This window comes from Cyprinus carpio, chromosome A4 (genome assembly GCF_018340385.1).
Source record: "Cyprinus carpio isolate SPL01 chromosome A4, ASM1834038v1, whole genome shotgun sequence".
In the NCBI taxonomy this organism is placed as follows: Eukaryota; Metazoa; Chordata; class Actinopteri; order Cypriniformes; family Cyprinidae; genus Cyprinus; species Cyprinus carpio.
In genome coordinates, this window is record NC_056575.1 from 20,076,538 (window position 1) to 20,093,630 (window position 17,093).

At 41.4% G+C, this 17,093-nt stretch overlaps 1 protein-coding gene across 1 annotated transcript; it reads left to right on the forward strand.

Annotated features, from left to right (window-relative positions):
• Nucleotides 1-1,462: 1,462 nt before the first annotated feature.
• LOC122140909 (cytolytic toxin-alpha-like) lies at nt 1,463-8,779 on the forward strand. The gene is made up of 3 exons (XM_042746199.1): nt 1,463-1,563; nt 5,540-7,338; nt 8,699-8,779. Exons 1-3 carry the CDS (start codon nt 1,473-1,475, stop codon nt 8,777-8,779), a joined length of 1,971 nt encoding a protein of 656 aa, XP_042602133.1. The 5' UTR covers nt 1,463-1,472.
• Nucleotides 8,780-17,093: the final 8,314 nt, after the last annotated feature.

Here is a 17,093-nt window from a genome sequence, read left to right on the forward strand (position 1 = left end):
TCAAAGCTTGGTTATACCAAAATGGAATCCTACCTCCAGGATATATGGTAGTGCCCATTGTTTGTAAGACTTCCACCTCCCAGTGGTGTTGGATTTTGAGAGGAGGGTGGAGTAATTTCACTTTGGATGGTGGTTGGGCTTTTGCCAAGAAGTCTGCTGAGCAGCACTGCCCCTCATGGCAAGAAGCAGAACAAGCCACCGCTACTCTATCAATGTATTCCCAGCGTAGGAGTTCATGGTTACTAGAGCAGCGGGGAGGTGCTTCAGCACAGGAATTCCCAAGGACTCCAAGAGTATCTTAAGCCAGGCATTGAGGCTCAGGGACTGGCAGAAAGTGAGGGCAGCATGAAGCTGTGTGGACTCAGGCTGGAACTCACGGCTGCGCCATAAGGGGAATTGGTGGGTCCTGGGGTGGCTATTGGCCATGCAGGACTGGGAAGCACCCCTAACAACTCATTATAACAAACTGAAGGGTAAGGGTGCTGGGCGGACCTGGGTCCAAAAAAGAAGTGGTGAGCTGGGATCGAGGGGGCAGCGCAGTAAGCCATAGATGCCAGGGATTGGAGGGCAAGAGGGGCGATGGACTAGATGCTGGGAAGATGCCATGGAGAGAAAGATTTCATGGGCAGAGCTGTGTGTGTGTGCCTCAGCCCTATTGCACAACAAATTTCTATCCAGTTTTATGACACCTTGCCCATTCCATCCACCCTTTGTTGGGGCAAGGTGGACCTCGCATGTAGCTTCTTGTGAAGCCAGGGAAGAGGATCGCTACAACACATCCTCAGCAGCTGTCCTAAAGCACTTGTAAAGGCCGCCACGCTGGCGCCATGACCAAGTGCTAGTGGTTGTTGAGTCCACTACTTACTGCCATCAATCAGAGCAAGCTGCCATACAACTCACCAAGGTGCAAAATTTTGTTCTTAAGAGGAGAGAACCCCCACCTTCCCAACCAACAGTTCAGACAGGCCTGCTGGGAACAGTGACTGGCAGCTAAGGGTGGACTCCATGTAAAGTTTCGCAAACTCAAAGTTCCCCTCGAGACATAGTGGAGACCAGCCTTAGACCCCATTGATGGTTCTTCTTCTCTTTTTCTCAGTAACATCAAAGCAGGTTATCTTGTTGGAGCTAACAGTGCCCTGGGAGGAGAGGATGGAGGAAGCGAGTGAAAGGAAAAGAGAGTTGGCAGCCCTGTTATTAAACGTGAAGTTTTGGGAAGTTTGGACATTGTGTATGCTTGAGTTACAACAACCTCCTGTTTCATGGCTTTTAAGGCCATGTCCACACGTACAAAAGGTATTTTCTTTTATAAACTGAGTTTTTTCCCTTCCATTTCATTTAAAAAATTGTGACTCAAAGCAGTCACTTCTCTTTAAATGTCCATCCATGCATTATTTAGCAAAGCCTTCAAGATGTTGGTTGACATTCAAATCAGAACGCTGTTTTTTGTTTGTTTGTTTGTTTTTACTACAGACATGGAATCAAAACCCATTGAAATGGCAGCCCTAGGAAGACCTCTGTTTCCTGGTATGCTGTATGACTGCCGTGAAGATTCCTTCATTCCAGGTGATTTACCTACTTAAAAAATGCTTTTTGTTTCTAATTAAACTAATTTTAAATCGACAAAAAAAGTATGGGAACATGTTATAATGATTTTCATTAATAATTATATTAATTAAACATTATAAAATTTTAACAGCTCATTGGTTAATATTGTTACACTTGTTAAGAATAAGGAGGTGCTCGTCACTGGTACAACATTTATTTCTGTAAGAAATATGAAAACATTTAGACTGGGAGCACTTTTTGTACACCTGAACTCACTCAGCACATATTGAACGCTGAAACTCTATTACTACTGTAACAACTTTCTTTAACCAAGAATCAAAACAATATATATTATAATGTAAATGTATTTGCAAATACTATACATGTCACTGGACACATTATTCTTGAAACAGGTGTCCCGCTCTAAATACTAAAACAAAATAAATGTGAACAGATTAGGTGCTCTCTCTTACATGACACAGAGGGTAGGTATAACAAATAACAGTAAAGAATCAGATTGCACTGCTTTAACAGATTCAGGGAAGTAATGCTCAAACTCTATACTCATAAGCATGACGATGACAATTTAGTATACACACATTCACATACTCCAGCATTGATTACTGTATCTGTATTGATTACTGAGTTTGTCTTACCACTCTTTTAATCATTATATTGTTCATTATTTTAGTCTCAGTTTTAACCCAATATAAACTATGCTTTTTAACTGACTATTCCATGAACTTGATTTAAAATCAACACGTTACTGTTTTTGTAACAATCAAGTTCTCACTAAATGGATAATAAATAGTCTGACTTGACTTCTTATTAATAAAACATCACAAAATGCTTTTTAAATTTAATGGATGAAAGAATGACTCTAGATAAAATTTAATATGCGAGCAGGGTGATCATAGACTTTATTCAGACATGCTTTTCAGCTTGGCTCCTTTAACACACCTGTGGCATCTGCCATTGTTAAGCAACCATGAACCTATGCTCTCCATGACGACACAGAAGTTTCAGGAAAAGATAAATGGATTTCCAGTACTGAAAATCACTTGCAGTAGCTCCGCTATCTCTGTACAGCGATGATCAGCTGCTCCTCCATTTTGGCTGAGCTTTCAGTGTTGTTACTAGGGATGGGCGTATCGATCCTGAAGTATTGATATATCAGTAATGATGTTGTCATAAGTCCGGACCCGGTGTTTTCTCCCTCTCACCACCAGAGGGTGCCATTTCACATTTTCCCGGACTCATTTATCCCAAACTCTACACACCTGGTCACATACTCACACACACAGGTGTTGCCCATTGTCAAGGACTATATATTCTCCTCTCACTTACCACTCTGCCTGGCTGAATTAATTGTTAATTGTGAATCGCGAATTGTATTTCGAGTGCTAGTATGTTTCTAGTTATGTATGTGATGTTGATTAGCTGTCACCGAGTTTGAACCTATTTTGTTTTGCCTTGTTGGCTTTTTGTTTATTAAAAGAAAGGTGCTTTCCTGCACTTGGACCCAGACCCTGTTTTTTCCATGGCGCTCTCTACCGTGCCGTGACACACAAGATTTGAGTAATGAAAGTATTAATATTCAAATAAGAAATATTGATAATAAGGTGTTGTATTTACCAGTGATTTTATTTAACAAAAAAAAAAAAAAAAAAATTCATACAATATGCATTGAATTGGATGATTAACCTATGTTAGTGAATAATTGTGTAGAATAGAATTATTTTCCTGCTCATCTGAACACACGCAAATATTGCAAGACAGAACCAATCAATCACAGAAAAATTCTTATCAGAGGACAGAAAAACATGTTTGAGCTATTTCACAATAAATGTACTGAAATTGTAGTCTACATTTGTGCAATTACATTTATTTAAATTGAATGTTAAAAAGTTCATATTAATCATGTTCTATTCTGTAATGTTAGTATAAATCAAACACTGTCAGAATAAAAAGGCTGCATTTTATGCATGTAACAGCTTGTCACTGGCAGTCCCTTTTGAAAAGGAACCATTGTTTTACTAAAGCAACCGTAGTTCAACTATTAGTATTTGTAGATTTCCATGATTACCACTACAATAAATATATTTTAACCATGTGTAAACAAAAATAACTTACTAAGTTGCAATTAAGGCATTTTGAATGTTAAAATACATTTCAAATATAAAGTTAAGTGGATAACTACCCATTTTACTTTTAGTAATTTAATACATTTCATAATTAAAGAGTTCAGTTTAGAAGTATCGTATTGGTATCAATGATAATGGTCTTTAAAAACTGTATCGGTATCGTATCGAAAACGAAATGAGTGGTATGGCCCATCCCTAGTTGTTACGGAAAGGATGAAGCTGATTGATTTGTTCTTGTCACATGACCTGCGGTGCGCTTGCTGCATTCTGAAAAGTTGAGATGTTTTCATCTTGCTGCAGAGCATGTCATTCCATAAGGAATATTATTTTATTAATTTGTTACTTTTGTTGGCAAAGTTTAGTATACATAAATGCAAGTATGGTGATTATATGACATAAGTATGGCAGGATTGGGGAAGGACCGCAAGCCAGTACTCAAAATTCGGACCGCCCAAAGCGCAACAGTCCTATATGTAGACGCGCTGCCCACCAAGCTATCGGTGCAAACATATCAAAGTATGCTGATAAACACACTAAAATAATTTCAACAGGTCAAACTGTTAAACAAATAACATATGCTGATAAACACACTAAAAAGTAATTTCAACAGGTTTTATGTCAAACAGAAACTGATTTTTAAACAAACAAACATAATGCTAGGGTGACAACATAACATGTTCAAATGTTCAAGTTTTGACAAAAAAAAGTTTTTTTAATAAAATGACAAACCTCACATTTCAGCCTTTTTTTTTGAGATTTATTTATATAGGAAAATGATGAATCAAAAAGTATTCATTATAGGCATTTCAACTGCTCCAGAAACACCAGCTAAGATTTACAACAAAAAAAGTTGCACTGGTCTGAACAAAAACAGCAGATGTTGTAAATCAACTCCCAGGCTGGATCCACTGTCTTTCAGTAGGTGGCGCTTATGGAAAGAGCAGTTTCCACAGTAACCTCTGTAAATGTAAATGGAGCCCCACAGCACTGCACATTTTTGAAATTTCACCAAAATGAACTCAAAAAAGACTTCTAAATGACACTCCATTGCTCAACTCCATATTTTGTCGGACACTTTTAGTATGTGTGTGTTCGAATATCTCTTGAACGTGAATTTTTCATAAATTATTACAGCAGATGTGAAAGGGGAGGAGAATTTATAGGTGCGTCAGGTTTTTCAATAAAAAACACTTCCACAAAGGATATACTTTGTGCTCCTAGCTTTATCCTCGCTCATGACTCCTCAGGAAGCCTTCTCACTCCTCGCCTCCTCGTGGTGCAGTTAAGAGAACTGAGATGTCTTTCAAGATGGCTGCACTCGATCAATTTCCTGGTCATAGGATGAAAGTGAAAGTGACGTGACATGCAGCCAAGTATGGTGGCCAACCAAGTACTCATAATTTGGTGCTCTACATTTAACCCATCCAAAGTGCACAGCAGTGAACAGAAACGAGGAGGGATGGAGGACAGAGGATCGAGGAAACGAGGAGGGATATTAAGAAGCAAACCCACTGAATGTGTGTGTTTTATTAAAGAGAGACTGCTTTATAACATTATTAACTAATGTCCAATGAGTACATTAGCAAACATTTTGACAAGCACATTATCTCATATTTGTAGTTAAAGGACTATATATTAACTAATGTACTGTCAATAAATTTTTTGTTAATAACTTAAAGTTATTATATAAAGTGTTACCAAAAGTACTTATATAGACAATTTGAGAGAATAAAATTAAGCACACAAATATTAAATTAGTGTAAAATTTTCTTACAAATACAGGATGCATTTTTACTTCAGTTGTACATTGTATGCTCATACGTAACTGTTAAAATTGTTTCTCACTTCAGGTGTTACTCTGTGGGATAAGAAATCACTGAGTGAAGATCTGGACAGTCGTCCACAGCTCATGACAGATTTAAAGTTCAGTAGCTCGGACTCTCTCTCTGATAAGTCCAGTCTCCTGGATGTAAGTGCTTCCCTGAAAGCCAGCTTTTTGGGAGGGTTAGTTGAGGTGGGAGGATCTGCCAAGTACCTGCGGAACACTAAATCTTCAAATCAACAGTCCAGAGTAACAATGCATTACAGTGAAACTTCAAGATTCGAACAACTCACAATGACTCATCTGGGCCAGTTCACCTACCCTCAGGTGTTTGAGCAGAAAAAAACTGCAACTCATGTGGTCACAGCTGTGCTGTACGGAGCTCAGGCCTTCATGGTGTTTGATCGGTCATTTGTAGAAGATGAAAACAGGCAGGAGATTGAGGGAGAACTGAATGTCATGGTCAAGAAGATCCCTGCATTTTCCATTGCTACCACATACATGGTAAAAATGACAGATGATGAAAAGAAAATTGCTGAGAATATCACCTGCATATTTCATGGTGACTTCCATCTTGAGCAGAACCCTACCACATACATGGAGGCCCTAGAGGTGTACAAGAAGCTCCCCTCTCTACTGAGGGAGATTCCAGAGAATGCAGTGCCAGTAAAAGTCTGGCTCTATCCTCTTTCTCTACTGGATTCAAAAGCAGCTCGGTTGGTGAGAGATATCAGCACACGTCTTATTTCCAACACTGAAGATATAATAGAGGAGCTGGGAGAAGTAGAGAGGAGATGCAAAGACCTGTCCAGAAGACCAATGGTAAATTTTTTCAGTGACATCAAAGAGAGGCTGGACTCATTTCAGGGTTCATTTAGCGTTTACAAGATGGTGCTCCAGAAAGCACTGGCCAGAGTCTTGCCTGCTATTCGAGGAGGAGGGATGGAGGAAAAGTCACTGGCAGACATCCTGAAGATCCACTACAGCTCCTCTTTTAATGCTAGCATACTTAACCAGTGGTTACATGACACAGAGTTACAACTTGACCTCTTGAGTGTTTACACCAAGACACTGAAGGGGATCCAAATTGAAGATTCAGATCGTCTCTTCAGCCTCCTTGACCCTGATATTGATGTTGTGGTGTGCTTGACCTTCACATCTCTGAAATATAAAGACGAATATCTTTCAACCCTGAATGAGTTTTTAGAATCTAATCCCTTTAAAGAGTTAGATGGGAAAAACAAGTTTTCCCTGACATCTCCTGTCCAAAAATCATTCGACCCTCATAAATCCACTTCAAAAATGAGACAAAACGTATCTCACTTCAGAAGTTTTTCAGAGACCAATAAAGATGAAACGAGAATGCGCTTCATTATTTCTGCAATCTCTGATTCCTCTAGTCCAGGCTCCTCGATCTATCTGTATGAAAAAGGAAATCTGACAGATACACAGTTCCAACCCGTGTCCAAGCCACCCCCACCAGAAGTGAAGAATGTTCTGGACCAAACTGTGTCCCTGAAACTGCAGAAGTCCCCAACTGGAGAAACAGTGAAGTATAGAGTAGAGTACAAGCAGATGAAAGCAGATTCTGGAGCTGAGGAACAGTGGCTTGTCGTAGACACAGCTGATGAAGACTTACTGACTGGATTGATATCTGAAAAGCAGTACCTTATCCGCTACAGGATAGTGGGTAAAGTGGGAGTGAGTGAAGCCAGTGATACTGTCAGCCCTACTACACTCTCTTCAAGTAAGTGTCATCTGCACATTTTTATAAATACTTTTTCTTTTTTAATTTCCCTCAAAACAATTGCTATGTTCAAACTGTCCGCATTTAGAATTATGTTTGGGACTGTATTTAACAGGTTTAATTACCAACTGTCATATACCCCGATATATGATAGTTATATCCTATATAAAATTTAGATAATATCAACACTTATATTTAAATAAGTATATTATTATTTATTCTATTTTCAGACCCCTTAGATTTATCTCTCAAAAGTAAAAAGTAAAAAATAAGATTAATATCTAAACATAAAAATCGTATGTTCCAGCAGTTATGGACTGTTTTGTTGCGTTTTCTAGTTGCGCCCTCTCTGCCCCCCAAGAAAAAAAAATTATTGGTTCTGTTACGCTGTTCTTTTTGTTTGTCATTATTAGTTGATGCCTCCTCACCGTCTGTCTGTCGCTTGTCAGCAGCACCCGATATATAAGAAGTGTGTTTCAGGTTCAGTGCTTTGCCTTGTCCGGTTGGGATCTCATCTGTAGTAACCCTTATAGTCGTATTATTAAAGACCTTCATGTGATGAACCTCGGCTTCTTGCTTTCTGTAAAGAACTATCGTCTGCTCCTATCGGGCACCACACTGTGACAGAGAGTATTGCTGTGACTAGCTGTGCGTTTTCTCTCATTTTAGTTAAGATCAACTCTGGGCTTTATTGCTCAACTCTTGCGGCACATGCTACACTGTAGCTATAGCATGGGCCAGAGAATTGAAATTGGGCGCTAGGAGCTTTCAGACCCTTTCTTGGTGCACTAAGCAGATAATACACCAACGATAGAACATTAGAAGAAGGTATCAATACGTTAAAGAGAAGAAGTGTAGGAAGCAATTACAGATAATGAAAATATCTAAAGTACAACTATACAAATATACAAATAGGTCAATATGGTCTGTAAAAGAAAAAAGAAAGATAAGTAAATAGCAGCACAAGGCCACATGGTAGGATAGAGTGCAAACGCAGTCAATTAAGGTAAAGCACAGTGCACATATAATGATTTTAGTGCAAAATAGTTTACATTCACTCTGGAATAAGTGTGTCAAAAATCCTCAGAGAGCAGTTCGTTTATTTATAAACTGACAAGAAGATGTGGTTGAATGAATGGGTCAGTTAATGCTGGTTGAATGAGGTAGTGAGACTAAGACCAATGGTGCCACCAAATTGTCTTGGTGCATTCCGTCATGATTATGAAGACCAGTGTGTTACACTATGGGAGCTGTGGGGGTGCGGGGAGTTGGGACTGAGGGTTCAGAGTTCAGTGGTGCATGGGGCATGAGGGGAGTGGACGGTGGGGTTCAGGAGGCGAGTTCAGCTTCTCTGAACAGCCTGTATGAATAAAGCTCCGGGGTCGGCCTTCAGTCTGCCTGGTCCTGGCCTGAGACTCCGCAATTCTCCTCCCCTGATAGGCAGGGCAGACTGAAGAAGCTGTGTGGACTGGTGATAGTTGGGATCACGCTGCAATGCAGCAGGGCTTTTACGGGCTTTAGACTGGCTCCATTAAATGTCGCTGGAGGGATGGGGAGGGAGACACCAACGATCTCTCTCGTGCTGCTTTTCACTATGGCGTTGAAGGGTCTTCGTTCGGGCAGGAAGTTTGTTGCAGGCGCCCATACCACACAGTGATTGCAGCTTGTCAGTATCATGCGGTGTTTGATGAGGTGTCCCTCTGTAGAAGGTGGGGCACATGATGGGGCCTAGGAGGTCTAGGCTCATTCTCAGTTTGCGAGGGAGGAAGAGAGAAAGATGGCTGCTGTGCATTCTTGGCTAATGCTGCAGTGTTGTCGGTACAGAGATAGGTCGTCTCCTCTGTGATGTGCACACCCAGGAACTTGGTGCTGCTGCACTCCTGCCCTCGGCACAGACGCACTGGTTGATGGTCAGAGGAGCATGCTGAGTGTGCACTCTCCTGAAGTCAACAACAATCTCCCTCTCCTTCGTCTTCTCCACGTTGCAGAGAGAGATAGCTGTCACAGCACCACGCCCGGCCAGGTGGCTCACCACCATCGGCAGTTCCCGTAGTTTTGTGGGCATCATTCTGTTGCTACCGAGACTCATACAGAAGTGTCATCTGCAAATCTTAACGAAGAGGTTGGAGTTGTGTGCCGGTGTGCAGACATCGTTGGGTCAGCAGACGTGAAGTAGGAGGGTGGGGCTCTCAGCATCACAATCCTGGGGGTCCTGCAGTGTTCAGTGTGATGGTGCTGGATGTGTTTGCTGCCGAATCCGCATCGGCTGAGGTCTTCCAGCTCAGAAAGTCAGAACAGCCAGCTGTATCAGCGCAGTATTGTAGGCGGGACGGCCACCCTGATCCATTTTGTTGAATGAGCTGTTGAGGGATGATTGTGTGGAATGCTGAACTGAAGTCACATGAACAGCATTCTGTCTGACTTCGTTTTTGTTTTCTTTAGATGTGATGAGTGCTGCACTTGGGAGGGTATTGCCGGAGTGGGATCATCGGCTCGAGCGGAAAGCAGCGGTCTGGATATGCAAACCGGAAGGTGTCCCAGGGAGGGGGGGAGGATAGACGTTGATGTGTTTGGCATGCATCTAGGCTCGCTCAAACGCACTGCATGAGAAATAGGGGTAAGTGCAATTGGACGGGTAGTCACTGTGCCAGGGACTAATCGTCTGAGACTTGCTTATCTTTTTCTTCGTTAAGTACTTGGAATGTCGTGTGTAGCTTTGAAGCATATGTGACATACAGGCCTGAGACCAGCCTGATACTAAGTCGAGATGGTGCAAAAATGTCTGTGAAGACATAAGTGATGTTCTTGATGCAGCAGTTCTCTCTCAGTCGAGTCACCGCCCCAGGAAGATAGTTGTTACAGGACCAAGCGGAGCTCTTGCATGATGCATTGAGATCACTTTGGTCGCCCGGACGAGGATGTGGAGGGAGCGTGGAGGAGGTGGCGTCTGTGCAGCAGAGGCGGTTTTGTGCCTCAAAGTGAGCAAACGAAGGCGTTCAACTTCGATCACTTGCAGTGGAAGGAGATGGTGACTGTCACAGGGTCTGAAGTGGGGACAGCTTGTAGTTCGTACTGGTTGTATATCCCCTGCCACAGGCTACTGGGTGTCTCTCGATGTCACTGTATTGAATGGGCCAGTCCTCCTGGAGTACTGTCTTTCTATGACCTCGCGTGATGCCCGCAGGACAGGTTTGGGCCCTGTGCTGTCCCTCAGCCCTACCTCATCTCGCAGCTCTCGAAGGCAGCGTTCGCCTTCCGCGTCTTCAGGAGTCTGTAGACCTCCCCTTGTCATGCCACGGCTTCTGGTTGGGCTGGACAGTGATGACTGTTACGGCCCCGCTATACTTCAAACGCTATCGAAGAATGACTTGGTCATGACGTCATTTGCAAACGAACAACATCAGGCCGAAACGCAATGTTTGTTTTGAGTTCGTTTCGGCATTGGGTGTTTCACAACAGCTCACTGCAACCGCTGAACCTTTCTGGCGGGAGTTTGTTTCGGCTCCTAAACACCTTTGAGTTTCTATTTGCGTACCTGAATGCGTTACCCAATGCCGTGGGTGTGTTCTGCCACTCCACCTCTTTGACGGGTATTTTTTTTTCTTCGTTCATAACGGTAGGTCACGGAAATGAAGAAAACATATCTCGGCCTAGTCATACGCAACAAGAAACACTGCGAGAGTGCCGAATAGCGAGCTGACAGATATAGAGCATCTTAGATCATCGCACGAGAGCCATTAACTTCTGGAAAAGAAATACGAATAGCAATGAAGCTTGGTGTCGACGACCCCGGAGTTATGCACAAAAAACAATGCAGAGAAACATCACTAGAGATTTAAGTTTATGTTTCCAACGCCACTGAAATCGATGAAATAGGAAAGAGTAAAGATATAAGGAGCTTAAGTACCATAATACCTGTTTCTAATCAAATGTTACACCATACTAGGGGTAATAGATCTCGTGTCGATAGCGTGATGTCTGTGACGATACTACCATATACTTAGCGGTGTCTGTCTGTGAAAACTCATCGACTACTCTACTCGAGCCTGCATTCTCATAATGACTGACCAGTTTGGCTCCACCGCACTGATCTGTAGGATTACCAATATTGAGTGTAGCTGTACTTCTATCACTTTCTTCTGTGACTAGGTAAAATTAAAATATTCGTAATTGTAATTATAGGGGTGTGCCGAACGAGTCGAAAATTGCACGGCTAAGGGCGGAATAAAACGAAATAAAGGATAAGAATATGTGCCTGAATATTCGGTCTGCGGCGGCACACTCTGCTGTTTGCTAGATAACAGTTGATCCAGGGGATCAGCCCACAAATTATACAAGACCTAAAGTCTATGAAATAAGAGTGTTGGTCGTTTGTGAACGTGAATGATGTAATACTTATGAACGTACAAGAGCACACAGCAAACGCAAGCATGTGGATCTCTCCATGCGCTCTCGAGAATCAGAGCTTGGCCAAGAATAATATCCACCTATAATATACATCATACACGGTCTATTATTTTGTATATATTTAAAGGCAAGAATTGAAACCGTAATGCTCGAAATGAGATCATGAATGAATTGGAAATAAGCGCGCGCTCACCACTCAAACAGCTCGCGTTTGCGTCGCCTCCGTCTCTCAGAAAAACAAACCAGTCTCTCTTAGAATGTAGGGTAATAAATCATTAGATGCAGATAAATTTTCTCTGTTGCCTTCTTATCTTTTGCTGGTTTGCGTGGCATGTTACGTAATTGTGTAGTAAGTTAACTGAAGACGCGCTTACGCGATTACTGCGTAATGAAAGTGTTGCGCCCTTATGAATCCTTCAGTAGTGTTCAAATGATCACTAAACATTTTGTCATGATGTCTAATTGATAGATGATTGTAATTCTAGTTTTGAAATGAATAATTATTGCCTTTAACATCAGGATATTTGTTCAGTGATAAATCCGTGGGGAAAAAAAGATAGTCATAAACGTTTATCAAGTAACGGTACGCCACATGTGTTTATCCATGGTATAAAGATACTACATATTTGTGTACTGTTCCAGTTACAAATTATGGTAGTGAAAACAATTAGTCTTGTACGATAATTATAAACTGTTTTGACCGTTTATGTCAAATGTTGCATTTAATTAGGCTATTAATTAATAGTTAATTCTAATTACCGTTTATGATAAAAAATTCTATTTAATGTCATCATTTACCGTAGCACATGAATTCACGAGGTTCTGTCGGGTACTTTTTTTGAGTTTTTTAAATAAGTAATCAGGACACCACATAAAATATAAAAAGGTGTAACAATTCATCCAGTTTAATATAATAAAATGAACACTAATATAATAAGTAACAAACTGACTCCAGAAAGAGATATTTTTTTTTATCACAATAAGTAATCATGCTAAAGTTTTACAGATTATGAGACATTCACACTTCCCATAAAGGACTGATTATGGTTCTTTTGTAGATTGCAAACATGATACTTGACTCTAACTTATGGTTCTGTGCTAAACATTATTCTTTTGGTCTGCTAATATATTCGGACCATTGTGGTGCCCCGTCTCACACCTAGATTGCCTATCAACTTCATCATTTCATCATTAAGCTCCTTTTTGGTTGGTGTAAACAAAAATCCAAAATGTTTTTACCTCTTGTTGGAAAATTAATGTGTTGGTGTATTTTAGGGCAACACTCTTTAAGTCTGCGTGGTCAAAAAGTCCCCAGCCAAGATGAGAAAAGCATCAGGGTGGGCTGTCTGCTGCTCACTGATGTGCTAGTAACAGTTCATTCAGTGCCTCACTCCTGTTGTTCTTGGAGCTGGGGTGGGAACGTAAACAGCAACGAGCAGTATGGCTGAATATTCCCTCGGCAGATAGAATGGCCGGCACTTAATAATCATAAACTCCATCAGGGACGAGCAGTGTTTGCAGACCACAACAGCATTGTGGCACCACGCATCACTGATGTAAACACAAAGCTGTGTAATTTACCTCAGTGATGTGATTTACCTCCCGCTCGATAGCATGTCAGCTGATCGAGCTGGATGGTGCAGTCTGCAACACTGTTGTTGAGCCCTGTTTCCCATGAACACAAAAACACAACAGTCTCTTACAGTCCTCTGAGTTGACGTAGTAATCGGATGTAGTCCAGTTTATTGTCCAAAGAGCGCACCTTAGCCAGTATGATGGTGGGGATAGCTGGCTTGTGAGGGTTAGCCGTTAGCCTAGCCCGGATACCTCCACGCTTACCACTCTTCTGCTTCCTCTCATGCCGCCGCTTGTGACACCTCCGCTGTGGGCGAGATGCAGTACTGGGGGTCGGTGATGGTGTGTAGGCCTCCGGAGCAGACAAAAGTTCCCGCACTCACAAAGACAAAAAACATGAAAACACCATTCTGACAGGAGAGAGAGAAGCCACTGCATGTGGACGTGCCACCATTACTCTATTTTATTTTCTGTTTTGAAAGTTTTTTTCTCCTCTTGTCATGAATGACCCGGCCTGCTTCCTCATGCTGGGGCAGAGGAGCCTTTCCCTCGAGGATCATACGAGACTATTCATGGAAATCACCAACCTTACCCACTACCCGGACTACTGCCTCTGCACTTTCTACAAGACTAGCCTGAACGACGAGTGCAGAACGCGGTTGTCTGGTGTTGGTGCTTGGGGGAATTTTGCCACATTTTTGGAGTGGGTCAGGGTTTTTCCTGGGTCTCAAATGAGGCGGAGGTGGTACCATCCTGATCATGTGCACACTATGTACTCACCCTTTAACTGGCTGAAAACACTTTTTTTTTTACACGCAACATATTTTAGGTGCTATAATAATTAAATGATTGTAAAAAAAATGACAATTCTAAAGTTAAAGTTAAAAACAAAGCTGCTGAACATGAAATTAAATAAACACATACCAGCTAAAAGGGGCCCTTTTGTAATATAGGTAAACATATAACATTAGGTTGTTAAACGTTTCATGAAACTGAAAATCTTTATCCACTCCTTATGGTCTCCTGGTCCACCCTGCATTGATCCAATATACATTTATCCACTTAAAGTGTCTTTCTAGAAAACAAAATATTTTCTTACAACCTTAGGTGAATTCTTCTGATACATCATGAAATGCAATCGCAGCAGGGTAAACAGGTGCATTAGAGCTAACATTAGCACCAAGCTAAGACTTTTTATAAAATAAATAGAAAAGTCGTTACTCAAATCTCACTTAAATTCAGCATTCGACTGTTTGTAATAAACTTTATAGTTTTTAGATTAAGCTACCAGCATGGCATTTCTCATGTTAACTTTCTTTATTGTTAAGAAAACATCCCAAATCTCATTAAAACAAACCATATACTATTGTAATTGTGTGGTTAAATATAGGGCCCTATGAAATCTATTTTTATTAATTAATTAGTTTTTTTTTTTTTTTTTTTATCCTGTTTCATGTTTTCAAAAATTCTGTTCTAATTTTTCTAAAATCCTTTTTATAGTTAAATTACATTTTATTATCAAAAGCATGTCTATCATGGAACTTATACAATGTCACATTAGTTTATTAAAAAAGTTTGACAAAATTGACATGTTTAGGGTCCAATTAATTAATTTTATTTCTTTCACCATGTTTTATTGTTACCAAATTCTGTTGTAGCATGTCTAATTATTTGAATGCATAAAAACAACTTAATTTCTTCACATTTATTCTTAAAATAGCCTTATGAAATGTTTTATTTTTCCTCAGAAATTCTGTTGTGTATCTGGTTTCTGGTTATCAAATGAAGGTATAAAACATTAATTTAATTTATCTTTAAATTAGTGAACATTGAACTTTATTTTTGCGGAAACAAATTACTGAAAAAATAGTCATATATTAAAACATGGAAGAAATATTGTGTGATTATTCCTTATAAATAAAGTTCTAATAATTTTAGTAGTAGTAGTTGTACGTACATTCTACTGAAAAAATAGTCATATATTTCTGCTGCAATGTATTCAAGGTAAACCAGACTTTTATTTTGACGGGTTGCCGTGAATACCTTCTGTGTGTAAATCATATGATACTAGTTTTAAAATGGTAAAATACTCATGAAGCGACTCTCAGAGCAGTTCTGGAGATGTTGTTTGTGTATTTATGTCCTCATTTAGTGAGACGACAGATGCTGAAATCACTTCAGTGTGTGTGTAGTAAACAGAACCATGCGTCATTCATTCATACAGAGATATGATCGCGTAATATGAGTTAATGCTCATCAGATCCCGTACATCAGTGGAAAATTTATAGAAATTATGATTCTGTGTAACGAAATATCAGTAAGTAAACTTGTATAAAAATATTCAGTATTTTTTCCAAATATGAACTAAAAGCTCTAATGAAAGCAATTCAGTAATCCTTGCATGCGACTGCCTGCCTGAGTTTTGTCGACAACCAGCAGGCGGCGGTACAAAATTTGGGTGTAGGTGGCCACCTCAAAATTCTCTATGCAGGAAAAACCCTGTGGGTGTGCTGATGTCCTGTGGATCACTGTTGACTGTGGACAAGGAAGACCGCCTTCATCCTGCTGTATGGAACTGATGTCAGAGCCCACCACAGACGGAGAGTCAGAGCCTGCCACGTTAAACCACCAAACACAGATAAACAAACCAACCCAAGAATGATGAGCCATCGTCAAAGAGAACGACAGAGCTGATGATAGCCCCAGAGCCAGAGCCTCATGTGACGTCTGAGACCAGGTTGTGAGAGCCGGCAACAGAGCACGCGCCAGTGGATGAAGTAAGGGAGCGCAACAGCCTAGTAGTGAAGAGCCATGCTGCCAGGAAAGCAAGATTCTGGGGATTTTATAAACTTTGATATGAATTTATATGTGGACATGCCCATTCTTCTCTCACCATCTTGTGAACTGTCTATCTGTCCTATTGCGACCACGGAGGTTGTTCCCTTGTCTGCTGTGGTGTGTATGGGCAGCACAAACCATCCCTAAAAACCCTGGCGCTCACAAATCCTCCTTTCACCTCAGCACCGCAATCTTCTGCCCCTTTGCTGCTGCTGCCTGGCAGCCCCTCTGCTCACCCTCAGAGCTCACCGTCTGTGTGGTTGGATCGTCACGGGTCTGCCAGTCTCCATCAGCATCGTGGCTGGAGGATCCCTCGTTTCCTCCTCCAGCTTCGGAGTCCCTGACTCCGCCTCGGCCCGCCGACCCAGCAACTCCACCATGACTCCTAGCTCCTTCGTCTCCACAGTGGCCTGTCAGTCCACCAGCTCCGCCGGGCTCCATTGTCCTTCTGACCATCCGCCGCCTCGGTACTCCACTCCTCCGGCTACACCTTGTCCCCTGCATGCCACCGGCTCTGTCAGGCTCCTCCTTCCATCCGGCTCCACCTCGGCCCTCTGTCGCTCCGGCTCCACCACGGCCCTTCCAGATCACCACCACTCCACCTCTGTCTGTGGCGCCATCTGCTCCTCCTTTGCCCTCCGGATCCTCCCTATTGCCCCTAGCTCATCGGATCTCTGTCTTCGCCTCTGGCTCCTCCTCGACCTGCTTCACGGTGCACGCACCACACACATGACAGTATGTTTGTATGTAAATCTTATTTTTACAACAAATACTATATAAAAAACATACAAACTTGAATTCCAATACTTCCAGAACAAGGAGGGAAACCTTGTGTCACTTAATGTGGGATAATTTAAGACAATTATGATTCTATTCTTGAATCACATAATCAACACATAAAACTTATACATATAATTCCCTGACACAGCATGCAAAGTAGGAACATCACTAGATACAAACATTTGGCTTGCACTTTGCACACCTTGGGAGCTTAAGCAGAATTCTTAATGTGTGA